Source organism: Phoenix dactylifera, chromosome 11 (assembly GCF_051530095.1).
Source record: "Phoenix dactylifera cultivar Ajwa chromosome 11, Ajwa_hap1_PhDact_Kaust_v1.1, whole genome shotgun sequence".
Classification (NCBI taxonomy): domain Eukaryota; kingdom Viridiplantae; phylum Streptophyta; class Magnoliopsida; order Arecales; family Arecaceae; genus Phoenix; species Phoenix dactylifera.
In genome coordinates this window covers 2,326,546-2,345,459 of record NC_143200.1, presented here as the reverse complement: position 1 = coordinate 2,345,459, position 18,914 = coordinate 2,326,546, and the positions used below count along the sequence as shown (strand labels likewise).

Genomic DNA, 18,914 nt, shown 5'->3' with positions numbered 1-18,914 from the left:
ATTGTATTCATTAGCATCTTAGATAGTTAATCATAACATCAACATTGTAATATGCACCCTTAGTTTTACTATATGTATATATATATAGAGAGAGAGAGATAGACTACGCTCCATTCGGATGGAACCAGAAGTAAATCCGATTGCCTATAAAGCCATCCAATCCCTCACCAATCCTGAAGTAATAAGGGCCCAGTTAACAAGTTAATGGGAGCCATTAAGGAAGAAAACAGAAGCATTAATAGGATGGCATGTGCTACCCATGTATGCGCTTGTCCCTTGGTATTATCATTTCAAAATAAATAAAAAACTCTCCCTTGCAGACTGGCTACTTCATTAATTGCTAGGACCCACTTCATTAATTTCCAAGAGTAAACACAAACTGGCCACGGATAAACAGAAACCTGCACTCCCTTGCAGAAATAAACTGAATATTTAAAGGATAAACACTAACCACTCTAGGAAAAACATAAACCCTCCAGGATAAGCACATAGTCCATGCCGATAAACAGAAACACCATAGAAATACACAAAAACTCGACCCCCACCCTTGGTCAGGTCAAGGCTCACTCATGATAAACAACAAGGATGGAGGATAAACATAAAGTTTGGATGCAGTAAACACAAAGTAGTGCAGAATAACCACAAACCTTAAAGGCGTAAACACAAATGGGCCAAGCATAAGCAGAAACCTGTGAGGATGCTCACTATTTTGTGCTCCCCTCCAGAAATAAACAGACATACCTAAATAATAAATACTAACCCCTCCTCAATAAACACAAACCCTCTAGGATAAATACCTAGTTTGCAGTGCAGGTTTTCATTTATCGCCGCAGACTAGGTGTTTATCCTAGAGGGTTTGTGTTTATCCTAAAAGGATTAGTGCTTATTCTTTAGATGTTTCTACTTATTTCTGCAGGGGAGTACAAGTTTATGTTTATCCATGGCTTGTTTATGTTTTACTCTTAGAAATTAATGAAGTGGGTTCTAGCAATTAATGAAGTGGCAAATCTGGAGGGGAGAGTTCTTTTTCTGAAATGACAGTACCAAGGGACAGGCGCAGATGCGGAAGCGCATCCCTTCCCATTAATGCCTTTTCCCTTTAACAACTCTCATTAACCTGTTAACTGGGGCTTGTTAATTCGGGATTGGTGCGGGATCAGATGGATCCTGAGGCGGCCAAATTTGCTTCCAGATCCATTCGAATGGAGCGAAGTCTATATATATATATATATGCATGCATGCATGTACCCATTGAAGTTACATGTTTGCTTCATATTAGCCTTGCAGTGAAGTTCCATCAGTGTTGACTAACTAGAAATGAGTTATTCTAAGCAAACGACTAATACAACTCAAGCATAGTAGTCTCCAAGCTATCAAAAAATCTTGGATACTTTGTAATTTTTCCTCCAAATGTTTTTCTTTAACTTATGTTAGAAATGATGCATGTTGCAAAATGGAACTGCAATCATGCCCCATTTTCAGCAATACATGCAATTCTATGGTCAATGCACCAACAATATTTGCATATATTCACAAAATTTGGTTACAAGGTTGTAAACAGAAACCAACAGATAAAAGAAGCACACGCGCACACATATACACACACAAAGAGAGACAGATTTTAAAAGGAATATATGCATATGTTATTTTTCTTTTCCTATTATTTGGTCAGAAATTCAGTGTTATATTCAAATTTCTCGAGTTGTCTCCAAAGACTATACACAAGTCACTGGAAATGCAAAACAGTGTCATCTAAAACAAGATAAATTAAAGGCAATATACCTGCCCATCAGCAATTATCAGTAAAACGTGGTATTGTCCACCATTCTGTTCCACAATGGTCGTAGCCATTTCAATAATAGGAGCAAATGAGGTTGGACCTGGAAGGAAAGAAAAGATAACTACTAAATAATCAAAATGGCAAGCACAGCCCAAGCCAGAAAATATCAAATAGTAGTAAATATACCAGCCAACCGTAGACGTGGGACTAGCTCTCTGTATCGTGCTAGGGCCTCCGTAAAACCATTGCATGATCTCTCATCAGGATAGAAACTAAAGACATCCTGATCATGTGTTGATGCTGCCAAAAGACAGAAAATGCTCGACATCTCAATAAACACTAATAATTTCATTAGGTTTTTTCCTAGAAAACACCTCATAAGAAATAAAAGTTACCATCTCCAAACCCATAACATGGGATCAAGTTATCTTCATCAAATGCTGACAACGTTTGTCCGATGATAGAGATTGCTTGTTCATAGGGATTTGGAATATCACCAATGTGATGCAAGCTTCGTCCATGGAATGACAATTTACCTGATCACCAAAATATGTAAGATATCTAATGCATCTAACATGGGACATCTTCAGTGCATAAATACTGAAGAGTAAGAAACATGGGATATTTTTCATGTATAAATATTGAAAAGTAACCTGTCCACTCATTGCTCTTTGTGAAATCAATACCAACAATCAGATTTGAAGACTCCAGACCAGCTTGTGCAAGAGCCTCAGTGACCTGTCGATAAGCAAATTCACAATCTAGATTAGATAAAAAGCATAAAACAGTTAAAACTGGATAGTAATAAATTCAATCAACTAGGTGGTCCTTGGCATAACAATTTGATGACATTTTCTAATTTGCAAAACACCATTAAACATTATAGAGCAGTTTTAGCATGACCAAACAATCTCATTCAATCAATGTTGACGTGACATTTTTCCAGCTCTCTCTGAACTGAGCCATGCAGGCCATCAGTGAGAGCTTGGCAGAAGAGCCACACTAAATGAGTTTTATCATTGAGAGACCTTCTGGAGTCACTAGACATAGCTCAGCAGTCTACAGTATAAGCAAACACTGCTCAGTTAGTAAATTGTAGCTGAAACATTATAATCACTGTTTCCAAGCCAGGAAGTAAAACTATAACTTAAACTAATTGAAGACTGGAGTGCAACTGCAAATAATCATAATATCTTTAAAAGCATAATAAAATTTGTTGAATGACATTACTGTAAAGAAGACAACACTTGGTTCATCATTGCCTCATCCAACTTCATACACAGACTAGAATTAACTGCATCCTTACAATTATGCCATAAACTATGTGTCCATCCTTTTCTGTTTTTTTTTTACCAGTTTCACAAGATCATTAAATATTATAAAACTCATCTCAACTTGCTTGTTGAGCTTAATACAAGCTAAAGCTGCTACCAAATGGTTCATCCAAATCGGCAGCCCTTATTTTGAATAGGAACTCTTAGCATGCTGCAAACTCTTGTCATCCTAGATTTTGTCCCTTCTCATGTATGATAAGAGTTCATGAGGGCTGAAAATGCCCCAACATGGTTAAAAGAAAAAGAAGATATGGATCTCATTTGAAAATTCAAGAAACAACATTTAAATCCATGTATTAAAATCCTGACAAATCCAGCTAGAGCTCTTCCTAAAAGAGCCTGTACGTCTAGGTCGAACCGGAGTGCATCCATACTCAATAAACTAGTGACTTCAAAGTCCTTTTTATATCATTTTATTACGTAAACATTAGAATGTCTGGTAATTTCTCACATTATTTTTGTATGTTTCTGAGTAGGATACTTATGTTACTGCACAATTTTCACGAGGCCAACTATTTATTCATACCCCTCCAGTAATTTAAGATGATGACCAACACCCTTGACACAAGATGCACCCTAGCTGCTTCCTGAGTTTGTTGCTCGGTTACATAGATCTGGCATTGCCTAAAAAAAACATTGATTATCCAGAAATTCTCCACGCACCCCTGGAAGATCATCATCAAGTCGCTCCATTTTGCTTCATTTAAAATTACTAAAACAAGACGTTGCAAGAACCATTCTAAAATTCCACTTTGCTTCATAATGGAACAAAGATGGATTAGTAAATGCTCATTACAAAGTGGATTCCATGGGCGCTCATAGAGCAAATTAAATTTTAGAATCCTAATCAAGATTTTTCGAGATCTGCATTAGAAAAAAAAAATGCACACAATCAAGCTCATCCATTTAATTCAAAAAAAAAAAAAACCTGGATAACATACCTGCTCCACAGAATTGTAATCGTCGGTTATCTTCGAGTACCTCCGATCCAGCCTCCGTCGCGACCCACCGGCAGGCGGCGTCTGCGGCGGCGGCGGCGGCGTCTGCGGGTAGGCCTGCACCGGCTCGCCATACCTTTGGGACGGAGGAGGGTAATTCTGATACCCGGGCGCTTCATAGGGATACCTCTGGCCCCAATACTGATCCTGCGAGTAGCTCCGGTCTCCGAACGAGCCTGCCGACCCGTACCTACTCCGCGGGCTTGCCTCTCTTGAGCTTCGCCCACCCATCAACCCCACCTCCAAATCTATAAATCTCCTCCGAATTCACGCAGATTCGCCGCCTCACAGGGAATCAGATTCGCCGCCTCACAGGGGATCAGATTCGCGCAGATTCGTCGCAATCAGATCCACCGCAGATGCCAAGAAAAGACGGGAGACGACAATGCCTATCAATTGAAGGGTATTGCGAGAGATAAGGAAGAAAGAAACTCCGCAGCGGCGTGAGGAAAACAAGCCGAAGTCCACCTCCCAAGTCTTTTTGAGATTAGTCGCCGACTTTATATCTACTTCTCCGAAATTAATAAGAGTAGGTCAGATTGGATGACCAAAAGGAATAAGAAAATGTAGAAAAAGCTTGGATTAAAAGGAAATGATTTCCCTTTAAAGAAAAGTCTATGGGCTAGGTAAAAAGGAGATGATCAAAGCAAAAGTTGCTTGTCTTTTCTTATAAATTCTTTTCCACTTTCCCTTTGCGAAATACAAAACTAATGATAATTAAGAACAGACTTTCTGAAAGAGTAATTAATTGCTTGGATCGCAGGCTTCCATTTTAGAATGTTGAAAGACGAAGAAGCAGCAGCAAGCAAGAAGGAGAAGAGATCCGGAGTAATAATAATACCTGTGGATGGGATGTTATTCCGATAGGAGTCAGATCTTTTTTTTTTTTTCGGTAAATGGGAGTCAGATCTATTCGGCACACAGTTTGGACCTCTGGATTTTGACTCGCTGGAAGAAGTTTTCTCACTAAAATATTTTTGAAAAAAAATAATATTTAAAAAATATAATATTTTAAAAATAATTTTTGTATATTTGGTTAAAAAAACTCACGTCCAAATTGAGTATTTATTTTTAAAAAAATTATATAAAATATTTATTATATGAATTTTGATAACTTAAGACTGCTATTTTTCTATTCCCCTCTACTAAAAAGTAAAAACTCTAACTAAATAAAAAATATTTTATTTATTTTTCTGTTGACCGTCTTTTTTTTTTTCTCTTTGTTTGACCTTGGAGGAAAGGGGAGAAAAACTTATGTTTGATTGAGTATATATTTTTTAAAAATATATATATAATATCTATTATATTTTAATAAAAAAACTTTGTACAGAAATTTTGATAACTTAAAAAAATTAAAAAAAATAATTTTTAATTAGTGAGAAAGTAGCTTTTTTATATTTTCATAAAAATTTTTTATAAAATATAAAATCTTATTTTCATGAAATTACTGTTTTATTATTCTTTCCTTCTAAAAATTTTAACTAAATAAAATATATTTGGTACTACTGCTGATGTTATTAGTCTTATTAGCTCTCTCTTAATCGCAGTAAACTTGGGAATGTGATTTGGGGACTACAAGGTTTATTATTAAAAGAATTGGGGGAGTGTTGCGTTACTTGCGTAGGTACTTCTCATTGCGTGTGTTGAAGCGTGACGGTGGAAAACCGCCGACTTCTCTTTGTTTGACCGGAGGTTGGAGGAAAATGGAGGAAAGCTACGGTTCCAGGAAGCTTCCTTTTTATGGGCGATCACTGGGTCGCATGGTTCTAAATAACGGTATTATAGTAAGACCTCGATTTCCGCATGATCTATTATCTTCTATTATGATATCATTATAGCACTTATGTTAGTGGTTATTTTAATTTTAAAATTTTGAAAAGTTGATATTTGAGATAAATAACGGCAGTTATAAACATAATAAGGATGAATATTATGAAAATTATTTAAAAAAATTATATCTACACCCCTCCACTTTTTCAAAAAAAAAATAATTGGGCTCCATAACTTTAAGTAGCATTTGATGATCCAAATAAGAATGTTTTATGACCAATTGAAATGATTGCTATTGTTGTTGTTTTTGTGTTTTTATTTTTTAATAATTAGTGAATTACTGAATGGAGATTGATATTGAAGATTGTATTTGTACAAAATTTCTGTTCTATTTTTGTTTTTTTTAAACAATAAGATTTTTGAAAGCAAATAACTAGAACCAAATTTTAATTTTTCACATAACCAACAAATTTTAATAAAATCTAATATAAATAAAATGTAAAAATCTTACCTCCAATTGCTCTCCCATGAATCTCCAAATCAAGCTAATTCTCCAAAACTGTAAAAACAATAAGATATGGAATAATGAGCTAGACAACCCAGCAAGCAATGAGCGCTTTAACTAGATTAATCAAGCAATAAATAAATAATTATTTAAAAAAATAAGCATATGGAATTCAATAGGTCAAAACCAAATTCAGACATGCAACATCATCTAAACAACATGCATGCCAAATTTAATTTTTTTCCAAAATTCAAATCTTGTTCATAAATCTAAATTCTCTCAAAACATCAAGTTCAACTCGTCAACGATGAGCTACGACTACATTTTTCTTATGGAAGGGCCATGATACCACGCATCTTCAGATGTTGTACCGCGTATCTGCTTGCGGCGTATCGCGTATTTTATTATAACATAACCTTCAGGACTAATTAAGTGTTAGCGTATTAGCCCTATTGGCTAGGTCCTTAACATAGTTAGATTGAGAGTCCAAAACAATTATGTAGTTTTATATCTTAGTTCGACAAACATACAAGAAATCATGCGGTATCGAGATCAATTAAGCATAATCTATAACAAGATAAATTCATCAAATTCATGCATCATGAATAGTATGATTCCAAAGTTATTAATATAATATTTTTATAATTTACCAATATATCTAGAAAAAGTGAAGCATTACTTTACTTATGAGTGAAACCAGCTACATGTTAAATCAATTTTGAAAATCCCTCTCAGAGCATGATATTTAAATAATTATATTTTAAATGAAACTTTGTCATAATTATTTTTTAAAAAATAAAAATTTTAAATTCCAACATCCTACGGGGCTAACCAAGTAATTTCGTCTAATCAAGGTCAGACTAGGCTCAATAAAAATTAAGATTGACTAAATCTAGTAATATTTTCTAATTGCCAAAATGGAGGCCAATAATGCCTCGGTGGTCAAGAATTAGAACTCCCCTTACCGAGGCCAATAAAACCTAGGGTCCATCCTTCATCAACAGCAAAGAGAGAGAGAAAGAAAAGGTTAGAGATTGAAACAACAAAAAGAGAGAATGGAGGAGAGAGAGGAGAGAGAGGAGAGAGAAAAAAGGAGAATAAAATTCTCTCTCTCTAACTAAAGCGGTGGCTGCTGCCTGCTAGTAGGGTTGGAGATTAGAAAACTCACGGACGGCCAACAGGCAGCCGACGGCCAGTGGCAAAAGATGGCGGCAATGCAAAACCAATCGAAAAAACAAGGCTTCCATCCTTTAAATTGCAGGATCCAAGATATCCCGACGGCCAAAACTCTACCCATGGCTTCAAACTGTCACGGAGAACTCGACGAAGACCCCGACGATCAACAAAAAAAGAATTAAGGGCCGGTCTTCCAAAAATAAGGGAAAAAGGGCTTAGCCGATCACCGGCCGAAATTGGGGCTACCAAGGGCCACGAAAGAAGAAGAGAAAGACCAATCCAATATTGTTGGGTTCTTACCTGGACTGCAGTCCAAGCGCTAATGGCAGTCGATATTTAGAGAGGAAGACCAAAGGAATCTAGCAACAAGCTTCAATCAAGAGGCTAGGTTCTCCAACGATGTGGAAGAGAGGGTGGGAGAAGCTCTAAATAGAGCTCGAGGGACACCAAAGACCAGCCTCAAGTCGGTAACCATTCAATGAACTCAGGATGAAAAAACCCTTCCATAAGAAGTCTCTTCCTTCCTCACACGTGCGTGGCACATGCTCTATTTTTCTCTTTATTTTGCTCGGTTGGGCTGGTGTATGCTTCCGTGCCGGTCAGTGGCACCATCTCAAGAGCCAAATGATCTATTGGCTTTATGCGGCAATAGAGGTTCTGATAGACTCAATCCAGATGGTCATAAAACAAAAAACAAAACAAAACAAAACATCCGGGCAATGCTGCCATCTTATCCCTTCCAGAGCCACGTGGACTGAAGCTTTAAAGACAATACTTCATCAAATTCATACTGTCTCTACTAAAGTTAAAAAATTCTTGAAGAAAGATATGATTTCTATCATTTATCAAATACTAACAACAAGCTATTTGAATATTTAGCAAGGCATTATATTTTGTCTGTCATAGTAAAATTTCTTAATCATATGCTCAATTCATCTCTCAGAGTCACATCCTACAGATAGCATGCAGATTAAGATGTCACAGTGTTCACAAAGCTAATCACCAAGGTCCCATAGGCATGGATCAGTACATACAAGAGGTAACGCTGATCAAATCAGGAGAGGTTATGTCAGATATTGCAGCCAATTTGAGCGTAGCTGAATTGATAAGCAGAATTTTAGTACTCATACGACAAGCCTGCAGTGCAAGTAGAAGAAGAGGAGATCAGGATATTTCTGCATTCAGTTCAGTGATGAAAATACATGATGTACATGATCTACTAAAAGAGATAATACCAAATCTTAAATCATGACAAATGCTCCTCTCCTGCGAATATGACAATGAAATATATGTGTGTCGAGTTAAAAAAATGCCGATTACTTATGCTGAATTCCTTTTACTGCTTTTTTTCTGAGCAATGAATTCTCTCTATCACTGCTAACATCCGGCAAGCACTCTAGTACAAGGAGGTTCAATTGCCTTTTTAAATCAATTTATTACTAAATCTGTGCAACATTTACTGCATGATAGATGTTAGTATCCAGCAAAATTACTACTTTTTAGTCTACATTCAATAATTAACTGCTGAATGAGTAGAGGTGCTTAAATGTTAAAATCACGCCAATCAATAAACCATGTTGAGATCTGTTCATCACTACTCACATTTGGCGAGGAGTTTCATCCGAAGGAGATTAAATTGTCATTTTTCGATTACTTTAGTATTGAAATTGTAGCAATATTTAAGTGCGTGACGGATGCTAGCTGATGACAATGTCACTAACTTGAAGTCCACATTCTATAGTCAAGTGCTGAATGAGAACACACTAATATTCCCAAAGATTTGTAACCTTAAAGAAGAATTGACCAGTGGCGATCAATAAAACATTGGCCTAATTAGTTGCCTAAGAGTTGTGGAGAAAAAAGACTGGTTGATGGTTTATATTTCTTTATAGAAAGAGATGGTCGAATTCTCCTCCAGGATACGTGGATGGCTACAAAATTAACATCGAACAATATCTAATTAAGAGTCTAGCTAAAATTTTCGGTAAATTCAACATTGCTCTTGAAATAAAATGTACTCATAGCTTTAATTGAATAATAGTTGTTTGGCTTTTTCGAACATTTGTACGTAGACTACATTGCATTTTTTTTGCATGGACGTCACACAGAAAATGATATAAGTCAAAAATTGCTGGCTGTTCTTCTTGGTAGTCCTCGTAAATAGATTATTACCAGAATAAGTGGAACATAAACACACTGCTTGTATCAAAATTATAAAATCTGTAAAAATTCATGGAAATTATCAATGCTGCATAGCAATCTAAAATGAATTGACTTATACAATAACTACTTTACTTCTTTTAGCTGAAAGGAATACATACTGCAGATACTGTAGGAGATCACAACAGACTGGAGACATATCAATTCAAGTACATGAATTCCCTTGAAATGCTAATAGAACTACTCAAGTTTGTGATCAAGAAGAAAACACGTCATCCCAAATCATTCTCCATGGCTATAAAGACTACAACAATTTGTTTATGTGCTCTCTTTTGTCTGAATCTGCTTGTAACTAAATGCTTCTCGAAAGATGATAACGATATCACAACTTAATCCATCGTTTGCCCAATAATTACAGTTTATGTGTCAACCTACATCCATTTAATGCTTGTTGTTACTGATAACCTTCACATAGGTTTTAACGAAGGAACTCTGTCTTTCTGTTGACATAAACCTTAGTTACATCATATGAATTGTACGTAATAGTCTCAGAGCACTTATCTATGACTTCTTTTTGAGAAAAATTTATGATATTTTTATAAATGTAGTTCCACTCACTGCTTCATAATTGATATACAAGAAAGCTTGTTCTTTTAACACAAGCGTACAAGCTTCTTAATAACTAATCTAAGTACTTTGGTACATCTTTGGATGCTCTTATACGACACTTCTGAGATAAGGTAATGAATCCCATTTATGAATATTGTTTCTACATGGAACATAGATTTTAATGGTTAAATTGTGTCTTTGACTACCTTCAAGAGTACGATAGCAGGGTCCATGTGAATGTGTTTGTGTAAAAATTCATGTAAATATGTGTAACTCATGATGGTAATCTGAATTTTAAAAGCTACTTTTATCTTCAGGATGTCTATGGGTTGGGCGACTTGGAAACTACACCTTCTTAATTAAAAACCTTGAGAGATAAGCTTTGAAAGAAACAGAATACATAAAGTTAATATTAGAGGGCTCCAGAAATATTACATTTCTTTGCTGTTGTACATAAATAAAAACATGTGAAATCTACTTACAAACTTGAAATTTGCTCCGAGATGCATCCAAAAGAACAAAATAAAATATATGACATTAATAAATTCACTTAAAACCTTATTTTTGGCCTCCCAGATGGAAAATAAATCAGTTGGTCTCACTTGAAAATAAAGGGCCCGAAGGGTACTTATAAAACCAAAATTTTTCACCATTAACTTTAAATATGCAAGCATTTGAGGCACGTGACGGAATAAATACACATGCCTTAAACTTTAATCAAAAAGCATTATACCAATCTACATTGGGATGACTTTATAGTTCAAGCTATGATACATCTGGGTTTGAGAAGAATCTACCATCAACTTTCAACTTGACATCAAATTTCTATGATAACATGTTGCATCCATGACCATGGCAACTTTGGGCAGGAGAGGCCAGTTAGACTAGCAGCGAGTGGGCGCCCCTCTCCTACTGAGGAGAGGTTCTGGTTTCAAACCTGGAAGTGGCACTCCCATGCATTTCTATAAAATAAAAGGAAATAATGGACTAGAGAGGGCACTTAGATGACACCTAGACACCCGATCTGTGTGCAGAAAAACTATCCTATTATTTACCATGAATTTTGATCCATGCAATTGAGGAGGAGCATTCTAAGGTTCTGCATGACTAGTAGACTCTTAAATAAGAAGGGTAGAAGGCAAAGTTTGACACGGCAAACTATATTTAATTCTGAAGCACAAATATGAAGCCAAAGAACCAAATTTACAGAACAATATCCAGAAAGTCCAAGAAAGACCAAGAAGGGTGGAAAACACTATCTATCGTTACCTTAATGGAGCTTGATTCTTTTTGTGATATTGCGATAACAGATGGGGCATGCTTGAAGGTTGAGTCCGCATCCATAGCATGTCTGCAAGAAAATACAGGTAGAATCAAATAAGCAAATTATATTTCAAATGCTACAGATAATAATGGCCAGGGAACTAGAAAAAAAATAAGATTTTTTTTAGATGATTATTGCCTTAAATTCTTGTAAGCATAACAATACTGGAGAAAGTAACTAGAATAAAAAGGCTGGAAATGTCCAAACTCACCTGGTGACCACAATCAAAGGCCATGTCTTTGGGGTTCATAAAGCAAACTGAGCAGATCTACCCACAACCACAAATAATAATTAGACAATTATATGTAACAGAATCAATCCAGAGTTCCAGAGAAAAGGATAACATAGAGAGCAGTCTATTTGCAATTGTAAATGTATTTTTGTTCTATAAGATTATTGATTTTATATTTTCAACATAAGGCTCGGGTTCAAGTGAGAAGAAGAAAAAAACCAAATGGAAAATGACTTTTCCAATAAGTAGTTGGACTTTTTACAATCCTTGAAAGACAATAACAAGGTGTGGTAAGTCATATCGGATAATACTACAAAATCCTGAGATGTTATCCATGCAGGCTAGAAGTGCCAAATGGACATTAATTAGTGACACAATGGAGAAGAAAAGTTGTAGGTTATTCACATAGCGTACCTTATTACAGGAAGCAGGACTTGCTGCAGGTGGAGCTGATGCCCGTATAGAATTATATCCAGACATATGCAGCACGCTCTGCGGGAAACTAGTTGATCTGAAGGTATCTGAGACAGAAAAGGCTGCAGCATAACTTCCATAAGGTGGGAGACAAGGGGTCCTCTTTGGAGAAATTATAGCCCTGCTACTGCTTAAGCACAGAAAAGGGCCACCCTGACTAAGTTTGAATTGAATACCATAGAAGTAGCACAGACTTATATGCTGTATAAGGTTTGTATCAATACCCTAAGATGCCAAGATTTAGAGTTGCTGTATATTGTGATGGTATTTCCATTAAAGCTGCCAGAGCAAAATCTGACTCCTTTCTGGATTGCGGCACATTCTTTGACATTATCTCCGTGAAATTTACAAACTGGAAAGCAATGCAGGTTTACTCAATTAAAGGTAAATGAAGACAAGATGACATGGCTGTATATGAATGGAGATGAAATGTACAATATAGTATTTGCCTGGAAATTGTCAAACGATCGCTCAGGAATATAATCGTCATATTTCTTCATCATATCCCAAGGACCATCCCCAACACCAACTAAAATAATAGATAGAGGGAATCCACTGCAGCACAAAAAGCATGGTAGGCTCCTCAAAATAAAATATGCATGGTAAGGAGACTTGCGAGGGCAAGTAGATAGTTGGGGGAAAAAACTGTAATATTCCTCTTCTCATCCTATAGTTATCAATATAACCATCAGCATGTCAAACAATGGCAGGTCCTGAGGGTTAGATTTTCCAAAAAGATAGAAATTGAATTTTGCAATATGTGATAAAGTCTCACAGGTTTCCCTACAAATATCAACATAAAAAATATAGATTTTCATTACCTAGCTTTTACAATAGCCTCAACAGTCTTCTGTTCTTGCCAGCTTAACCGGCCAGATTCACTGTTTTCACTTCCTGTAACCTGTGGAACCAAATATTTTAGAAGTAGTAAAGCTTCAAAAAAAAAAAGAAAAAAAAGAAATTGGATTGCTCCAGTAATAAGCAGTCTATATGTATGTATGTACATATATAAATATATAAGTGGATCTGGTTTGGTGAAATTCAAAGATTGGGTTCCAAAATGAAGACCTACGAATTGAATCTCATCTACAACATCCAAATTAGCTATGAAATAGATATCACATGTTATGGAAAACTGTTGCCTATGCATCAGTGCGATCCAAAAATTATAAGCTTGTATGCTTAACTGGCAAGACTCGGGATCTTCCCTTTTTGTAACTTGCCCAAATATTTTAAAGGTAAACCTTCAGAAAAGTTGAAACAGAAAACTAGATTTTCCCAAATATAAGTAGCCAATTCATGCATACATGCATCCATCCGCACATGCATGTACCTAAAGTGTAAACTACAATGCTGAATGTGATCCACAAATTCTAATTTGCCTATAAACCAAAAATTATATATTTACGGAAAACCCTTGCCTATACATCAAGTCATCCTAATGATAACATCATGTAAGGCAATATGATAGAATGTTTTGATTTGATTTATAGGTTAAAAGAAAGCAAAACAGTTGGATTCAGGTTTGTATATGTTTTGCATTGTAAATTTTGGAAAGACAAAAACCAAGATGCATTGGCAAGAGATCTCTGAAACATATGAATTTTGGTTCAGAAGTAGTTCCTGGGCTGATTTGAGACATCCTACATGCCATTCTAGACTGAGTGCATGATGCAGTGGATTTGCATGAGTGAGAAACTGAGAATGAAATTTGAATGGAAGAATAAAGTAGGGACGTATAACGATATAAATCACTCCTTGTATGATTAGGAGGGACATGATAATATAAAAACCAAAAATCCACTAATTTTACTCAGGTCTGAGTTTCCTCCCATCTTTCCATTTGCAGACACAATTGCCTCTACTTCATGACATGAGTTCTCATGCAAATGGCCTTCATGACAACATGTTTGCTTCATGTACTACCTTGATGGGGAAAGCCTAACAAACTCATGGAGTACCAGAGCATTTGAAGTGTTGTTTACACCTAAGTAGAGCCCATTTTTGGTGCCGTTATGAGAATCGGCATCTGTTGGGTGCTACCTCTAGGTCATGAGGACAATTAGCTCTCACAGGATTCCAAACAGAATCATCCATGGCTTTAAGGACTAGCACTCTCATGGTGCTCTATATGGCTTAAGCAAGAACCCATGGAACAATATGTAAGCAAGGCCAGCTACAAGACTGTAAAGGAGACTCACATCACATTCAATTGGGAGCTATTAAAGTTTTGACGACTAGACCAGCCTTGGCTGGTAGGTGGCAAAAGGGTCATCTTCCTAGTCTATTTGGGGGGAAAATCACAAAATGATGATCCAAGGACAGCAATACTAATGTCATAACTACAATCCTATTTTAGTTACACTTGCCACATTTTAAAGAACAGAGGTTCAGCTGATTTAACATTTTCCTTTTGAAGGATTTATGCTGACTAAAGATGATGAACACTATTCCAGGATGTACATCAATGGTGGCACCTCCAATCATTCCTGCAATAACTCAAAAGTTTCCAAAGTCAAGGAACGTATGAGCTTAATCTTCATCGTGCTCACCAGACTGTAATATCCTCATGTTCACCACGGATCCATTTAATCACCGAGATTACAGCTAGTAGTCTGGATGAGGATGCATAAATTGCATATTTATGCTAATTCTTAATTTACAATCGGTACGGTAATGAAGTTTCTAAAGCTAAGTTAGCAAATATATTCAAAGTCAAGATACTCATGAGGCAAATTACATAAGTACACCCAAAAAGCTTTTAAGATCTGTTATTTGGAAGTCAAATCTCTCAAGATTGGCTGAAGATCAGGATACAATTCATGTCATCATTGGAAGCAAGAAATTATGGATCCAGCCATCTAGATGTAGAAAAACATAACAGGCACATGCCTCCAAAAAAGGAATAGACAACCTCAAAATAAGTAGGAGAAAGCCAACTTAAGGTAGCATTTAAATATTATTTCAAATGCAAACATGTTCCCCATTGGCAAAGCAGAAAAATCACCAATTGAAGTGGAAATCTATGTAGCACATATTCATCATGGGCAAGGGATCATTATGGAGGGTGTGTCCTTTCTGTTTTGTGGTTATTTAACAAAACAAATGTATTATTTAGTGTTTTGTATTCATCATTTGCATGTAATTAAAATGTTGCTACATATTGTACCAAAAAATAAAAAAACATTACTACATGAAGGACAATTCTTGAGGATATCAAATATGAATGTCCCAAAAGAATCATGTGTCTTCCAACGATCTTATATTATTGTATGGTTCGGCAGATAAGTTCAGATTTCAGGAATTTTGGTTGTTTTGGCAGATTTAGTTTCCCTCAGCAATTTCAGAAAAAAAAAATTAAGATATAACTGAGAAATGAAGTACAAGTTAGTACAGAAAATGAAGTAGATTTCATGTCAGGATATTATTTTTTTTGACACATTAGGGTGTAGAGTTTTGGTGGTTTTAGTTCAAAATCATGGACCTTTCTCGATAGGCTTTCTATGTATTAGCATCCTAATAGTTTGAATTAGTCTACAATACATCAAATTTTATTGGAAAGTTTCTTATGATCCGAATAGAGCAACCAAAATAAATGCAAAACCGCATCGAATTCGACAGAACATTTTCTAGTAGAGTGGATGATATTTGGCCCAAAGTTTATACCTGCCCATCAGCAATTATCAACAAAATATGGTACTGCCCACCGCTCTGTTCCACAATGTTCATAGCCATTTCTATTATTGGAGCGAAAGATGTTGGTCCTGCACAGAATAAGCTGAACTATGATTAGTTTACAAAAGGTTAAGAACAGCATAAAGCATAGGAATAGAGCAAACAATAAGCTACCAGCAAAACACAAATGCGGGACAATTTTTCGGTATTGTGATAAAGCTTCTGGAAAACCTTTACATGGCCTTTTATCTGGATAGAAACTAAAAACATCTTGATCATGTGTTGATGCTGCCAATACGTAGAAACTCATCACCACGTGAACCAGGGAAAACGAATTAGAATCATATACTTGATAAGTATATAGAGGACATAGAAATTACCATCTCCGAAACCAAAGCACGGAATTAAGTTATCCTCGTCAAATGGTGATAAGGTTTGTCCAATAATACTGATTGCTTGTTCGTAGGGATTCTGAGTAGCACCAGTGTCATGCAAGCAGCGGCCGTTGTATGAATATTTACCTGCTTATGGATTAGATCAGATATGTACAATAACCAAATTAGACAAATTTTCAATTATGGATGATAACCTGTCCAGTTGTTGCTCTTTGTGAAATCAATACCAACAATAAGATTCGAAGACTCAAGCCCAGCTTGTTGAAGAGCATCAGTGACCTACAGAGATTAAATACCATTAATGTAAAGGCTCAAATGTTGGAGTTTTGAATAGAATAGACCAATCATATCCCCCCCAGGTCAGAATGTTGTTTACTTTCCATCATGTGTACAGCATCATCAGAGGTTTGACAAGGAACAGGAAGCTTCAATGAACATTTCAATGCAAACTACAAAAATTAGATAGAGTCAAAAGTTTACAAGCATACAAATGCTCTATAATGTCTTCATAGATGAGTTCCAGTTCTATGGCCTCCAATGAAGTTTGGCACCCTGCCCTTTTGTTATCTATTTTAGATTCACTTAGTCCATAGATAAGAAACATAAGGACCAAATGCCTACAACGTAACCAAGTAAAAAATATTAATATACAGTTCTTCATTAATGTCTCTTTGTTTGGTAGGATATTTTGTATAAAATTCTTAATGATGACTGCATAATGAAATATTAGTGTAAATAGAAAATCGCTATTCATTTTTTTTATAGTAATTAGGCAATCACATATAATATGCAATTAATTGTTTGAAACTCTACAAGATTGAAACTCATGAAAAAAAAAAACAGAGATGAATTTAGAATTTCACAAAACATCGAACACACAAAGTAAAATCTTAACAAGGTAAATTTAAAATTTGTTATCATGAAAAAGGATTGAAAGAAGGGCTTAAGATAATTTTTCTTTACTTCTTTTTTCTTCTTTTGCCAAAGGAGCTTAATGACCCTGTCAAGTGTTTTAAAACAACCACAACCAAAAAAAGAAGAAAAACTATATAGCAACATGGATTTGCCAAAAGTTTTTTCTTCTTTTGCCAAAGGAGCTTAATGACCTTGTCAAGTGTTTTAAAACAACAACAACCAAAAAAAGAAGAAAAACCATATACCAATATGGATTTGCCAAAAGTTTATACAGGCCACAAAAGGTTCCAAAGAAAACCAAGCAAACATGCTACCCCATCCTATATCAAATCATTTTTCAATCCCGGTCGGGAAGTTTCTTTCCTATGTAAACTTACCAAAAATGCAGAGCAGCCATGACAAAGATAATAAAGAGATCCTGACAGAAGAAACATCCAAATATAGCTATGAAGTCTAAGCACATACATCACCATGGTGAACAAAGCACAGTGCACCATACCTCGTTCAAGCTAGTATAGTTATCGTCTATTCTTGAATATCTCGAATGCATCACATCCATTCTGCTATCACAGTTACGGCCATGAAAAGAAGGGGACCTATGTTTCCACTCGTTAACAACTCTCGAGCTTGCCCCTCCCATCACCTCCAATAATCTAAAGATAACACCCCCAAATTTAGGTACAGACAGAAATGGGGTTGCTGCAGATCGAATTATATTCATAAGACACAAAGCTCTTAAACACCACAAAGATAAGCTGGGAAGCTTAGTAACGAAGGAAACCGTCTAATTGGAAGCGAAACTTCCGAGTACGTGCAGCAGACAGTGACTCCGAGGAGGAGGGGGGAAAAAAAACCTTTTTTTTGGTAAATTAAGGAAAAAATAAAAATTAGGAAGAAAAAAAAACTCTTGTAGTTTCGGATTCTACTAATCATTGTTTTACCAAGAAACTCTTCAAATTTTTCATCAAAAAAAAGAAACTCTTCAAATCCACACATTAACAAGAGAGCTTCTCTTCTCGGAAATTTCGGTCCAGGAGTGTTCAAAATGTTTATTCTCTAACTCTAGCTGCCTCTCCAAGGCGATGTAACTTGTTTCATCAGGAAGTGTATGAGAAGTTGCGCATGGTCGGTTTGAAAGCTCCTCCTCCATTCCCCCTTTCTAGAATTCAAATAGATCCAGGTTACAAGATTGAAAAATAAAAGAATTTATCATTAATTTGCTCCACTTCGGAGATCGAGACAAAAATTAAAGGAGAGAGGACAAATACCACAACCGAATCGTCGTCTTCGCCCTTCCTGCTTCGACTCATCCCACCTCTCGCTACCACATTCGGAGTAAGTAATCGTCTAGGATTTTTTTATGCAAAACAAAATAGTGGATAGAACGCGGAGCTCACGCGGTAGAATCTTCGGACCTCTCCCATCCAAGTCATTAGAGTGTGAGAAGAAGAAAGGAAAAAAAAAAAGGGGGTTGTTTTTATACCGGAAGAAGAGTATATTTATAATGGAATATTAGAGATCGAGAAACACAACGTAATATTTTGGCAATTAGAAGATCTGCAGCATC

At 35.9% G+C, this 18,914-nt stretch overlaps 2 protein-coding genes across 9 annotated transcripts in view; both read right to left on the bottom strand.

The window, feature by feature from the left end:
• LOC103712299 (E3 ubiquitin-protein ligase RGLG2-like) overlaps positions 1-8,704 on the bottom strand; it is a 13,280-nt gene extending 4,576 nt beyond the window's left edge. For 2 of the 6 annotated variants that reach the window (XR_015970989.2, XM_088706371.2), the window contains exons 1-7: positions 7,864-8,056; positions 6,394-6,441; positions 4,056-4,618; positions 2,434-2,518; positions 2,176-2,316; positions 1,967-2,080; positions 1,783-1,880 (exon numbers count right to left, since the gene is read on the bottom strand). Coding sequence is in view for 4 of the 6 variants with exons in the window: in XM_088706371.2 (XP_088562497.1) it covers positions 1,783-1,880; positions 1,967-2,080; positions 2,176-2,316; positions 2,434-2,518; positions 4,056-4,343 (726 nt within the window). In the remaining 2 variants the exon portion in view is untranslated. Of the gene's footprint in view, positions 1-1,782; positions 1,881-1,966; positions 2,081-2,175; positions 2,317-2,433; positions 2,519-4,055; positions 4,619-4,953; positions 5,050-6,393; positions 6,442-7,555; positions 7,694-7,863; positions 8,057-8,597 lie in introns of those variants that run through there. The other 4 variants (XM_088706372.2, XM_088706373.1, XR_015970990.2 and 1 more) reach the window with 4 other exon arrangements.
• Positions 8,380-18,914, bottom strand: LOC103712316 (E3 ubiquitin-protein ligase RGLG2-like). Of its 3 annotated transcripts, none has more exons than XM_088706376.1 (13): positions 18,616-18,914; positions 17,847-18,506; positions 16,627-16,711; positions 16,418-16,558; positions 16,269-16,325; positions 16,029-16,126; positions 13,184-13,263; positions 12,812-12,917; positions 12,587-12,714; positions 12,303-12,489; positions 11,868-11,924; positions 11,602-11,683; positions 8,380-8,700 (listed from the first exon to the last, which is right to left on the bottom strand). In XM_088706376.1, the coding sequence occupies exons 2-12, from the start codon at positions 18,066-18,068 to the stop codon at positions 11,603-11,605; spliced, it is 1,242 nt and encodes a 413-aa protein (XP_088562502.1). In that variant the 5' UTR covers positions 18,069-18,506; positions 18,616-18,914; the 3' UTR covers positions 8,380-8,700; position 11,602. The 3 variants fall into 3 exon arrangements, with proteins under 3 accessions (XP_088562502.1, XP_008797027.3, XP_008797064.3); XM_008798805.6 differs by having other exon boundaries at positions 16,212-16,325; positions 18,616-18,913; XM_008798842.6 differs by lacking the exon at positions 16,269-16,325 and having other exon boundaries at positions 18,616-18,913.

Coding starts and splice junctions, on each gene's coding strand:
- LOC103712316 (XM_008798805.6), bottom strand. CDS start 18,068: ATGAATATAATTCGATCTGCAGCAACCCCATTTCTGTCTGTACCTAAA. Junction 16,326..16,417: donor GTGCTTTGGTTTCGGAGATG/GTAATTTCTATG, acceptor ACGTATTGGCAG/CATCAACACATGATCAAGAT. Junction 11,684..11,867: donor CCTTTGATTGTGGTCACCAG/GTGAGTTTGGAC, acceptor ATTTTCTTGCAG/ACATGCTATGGATGCGGACT.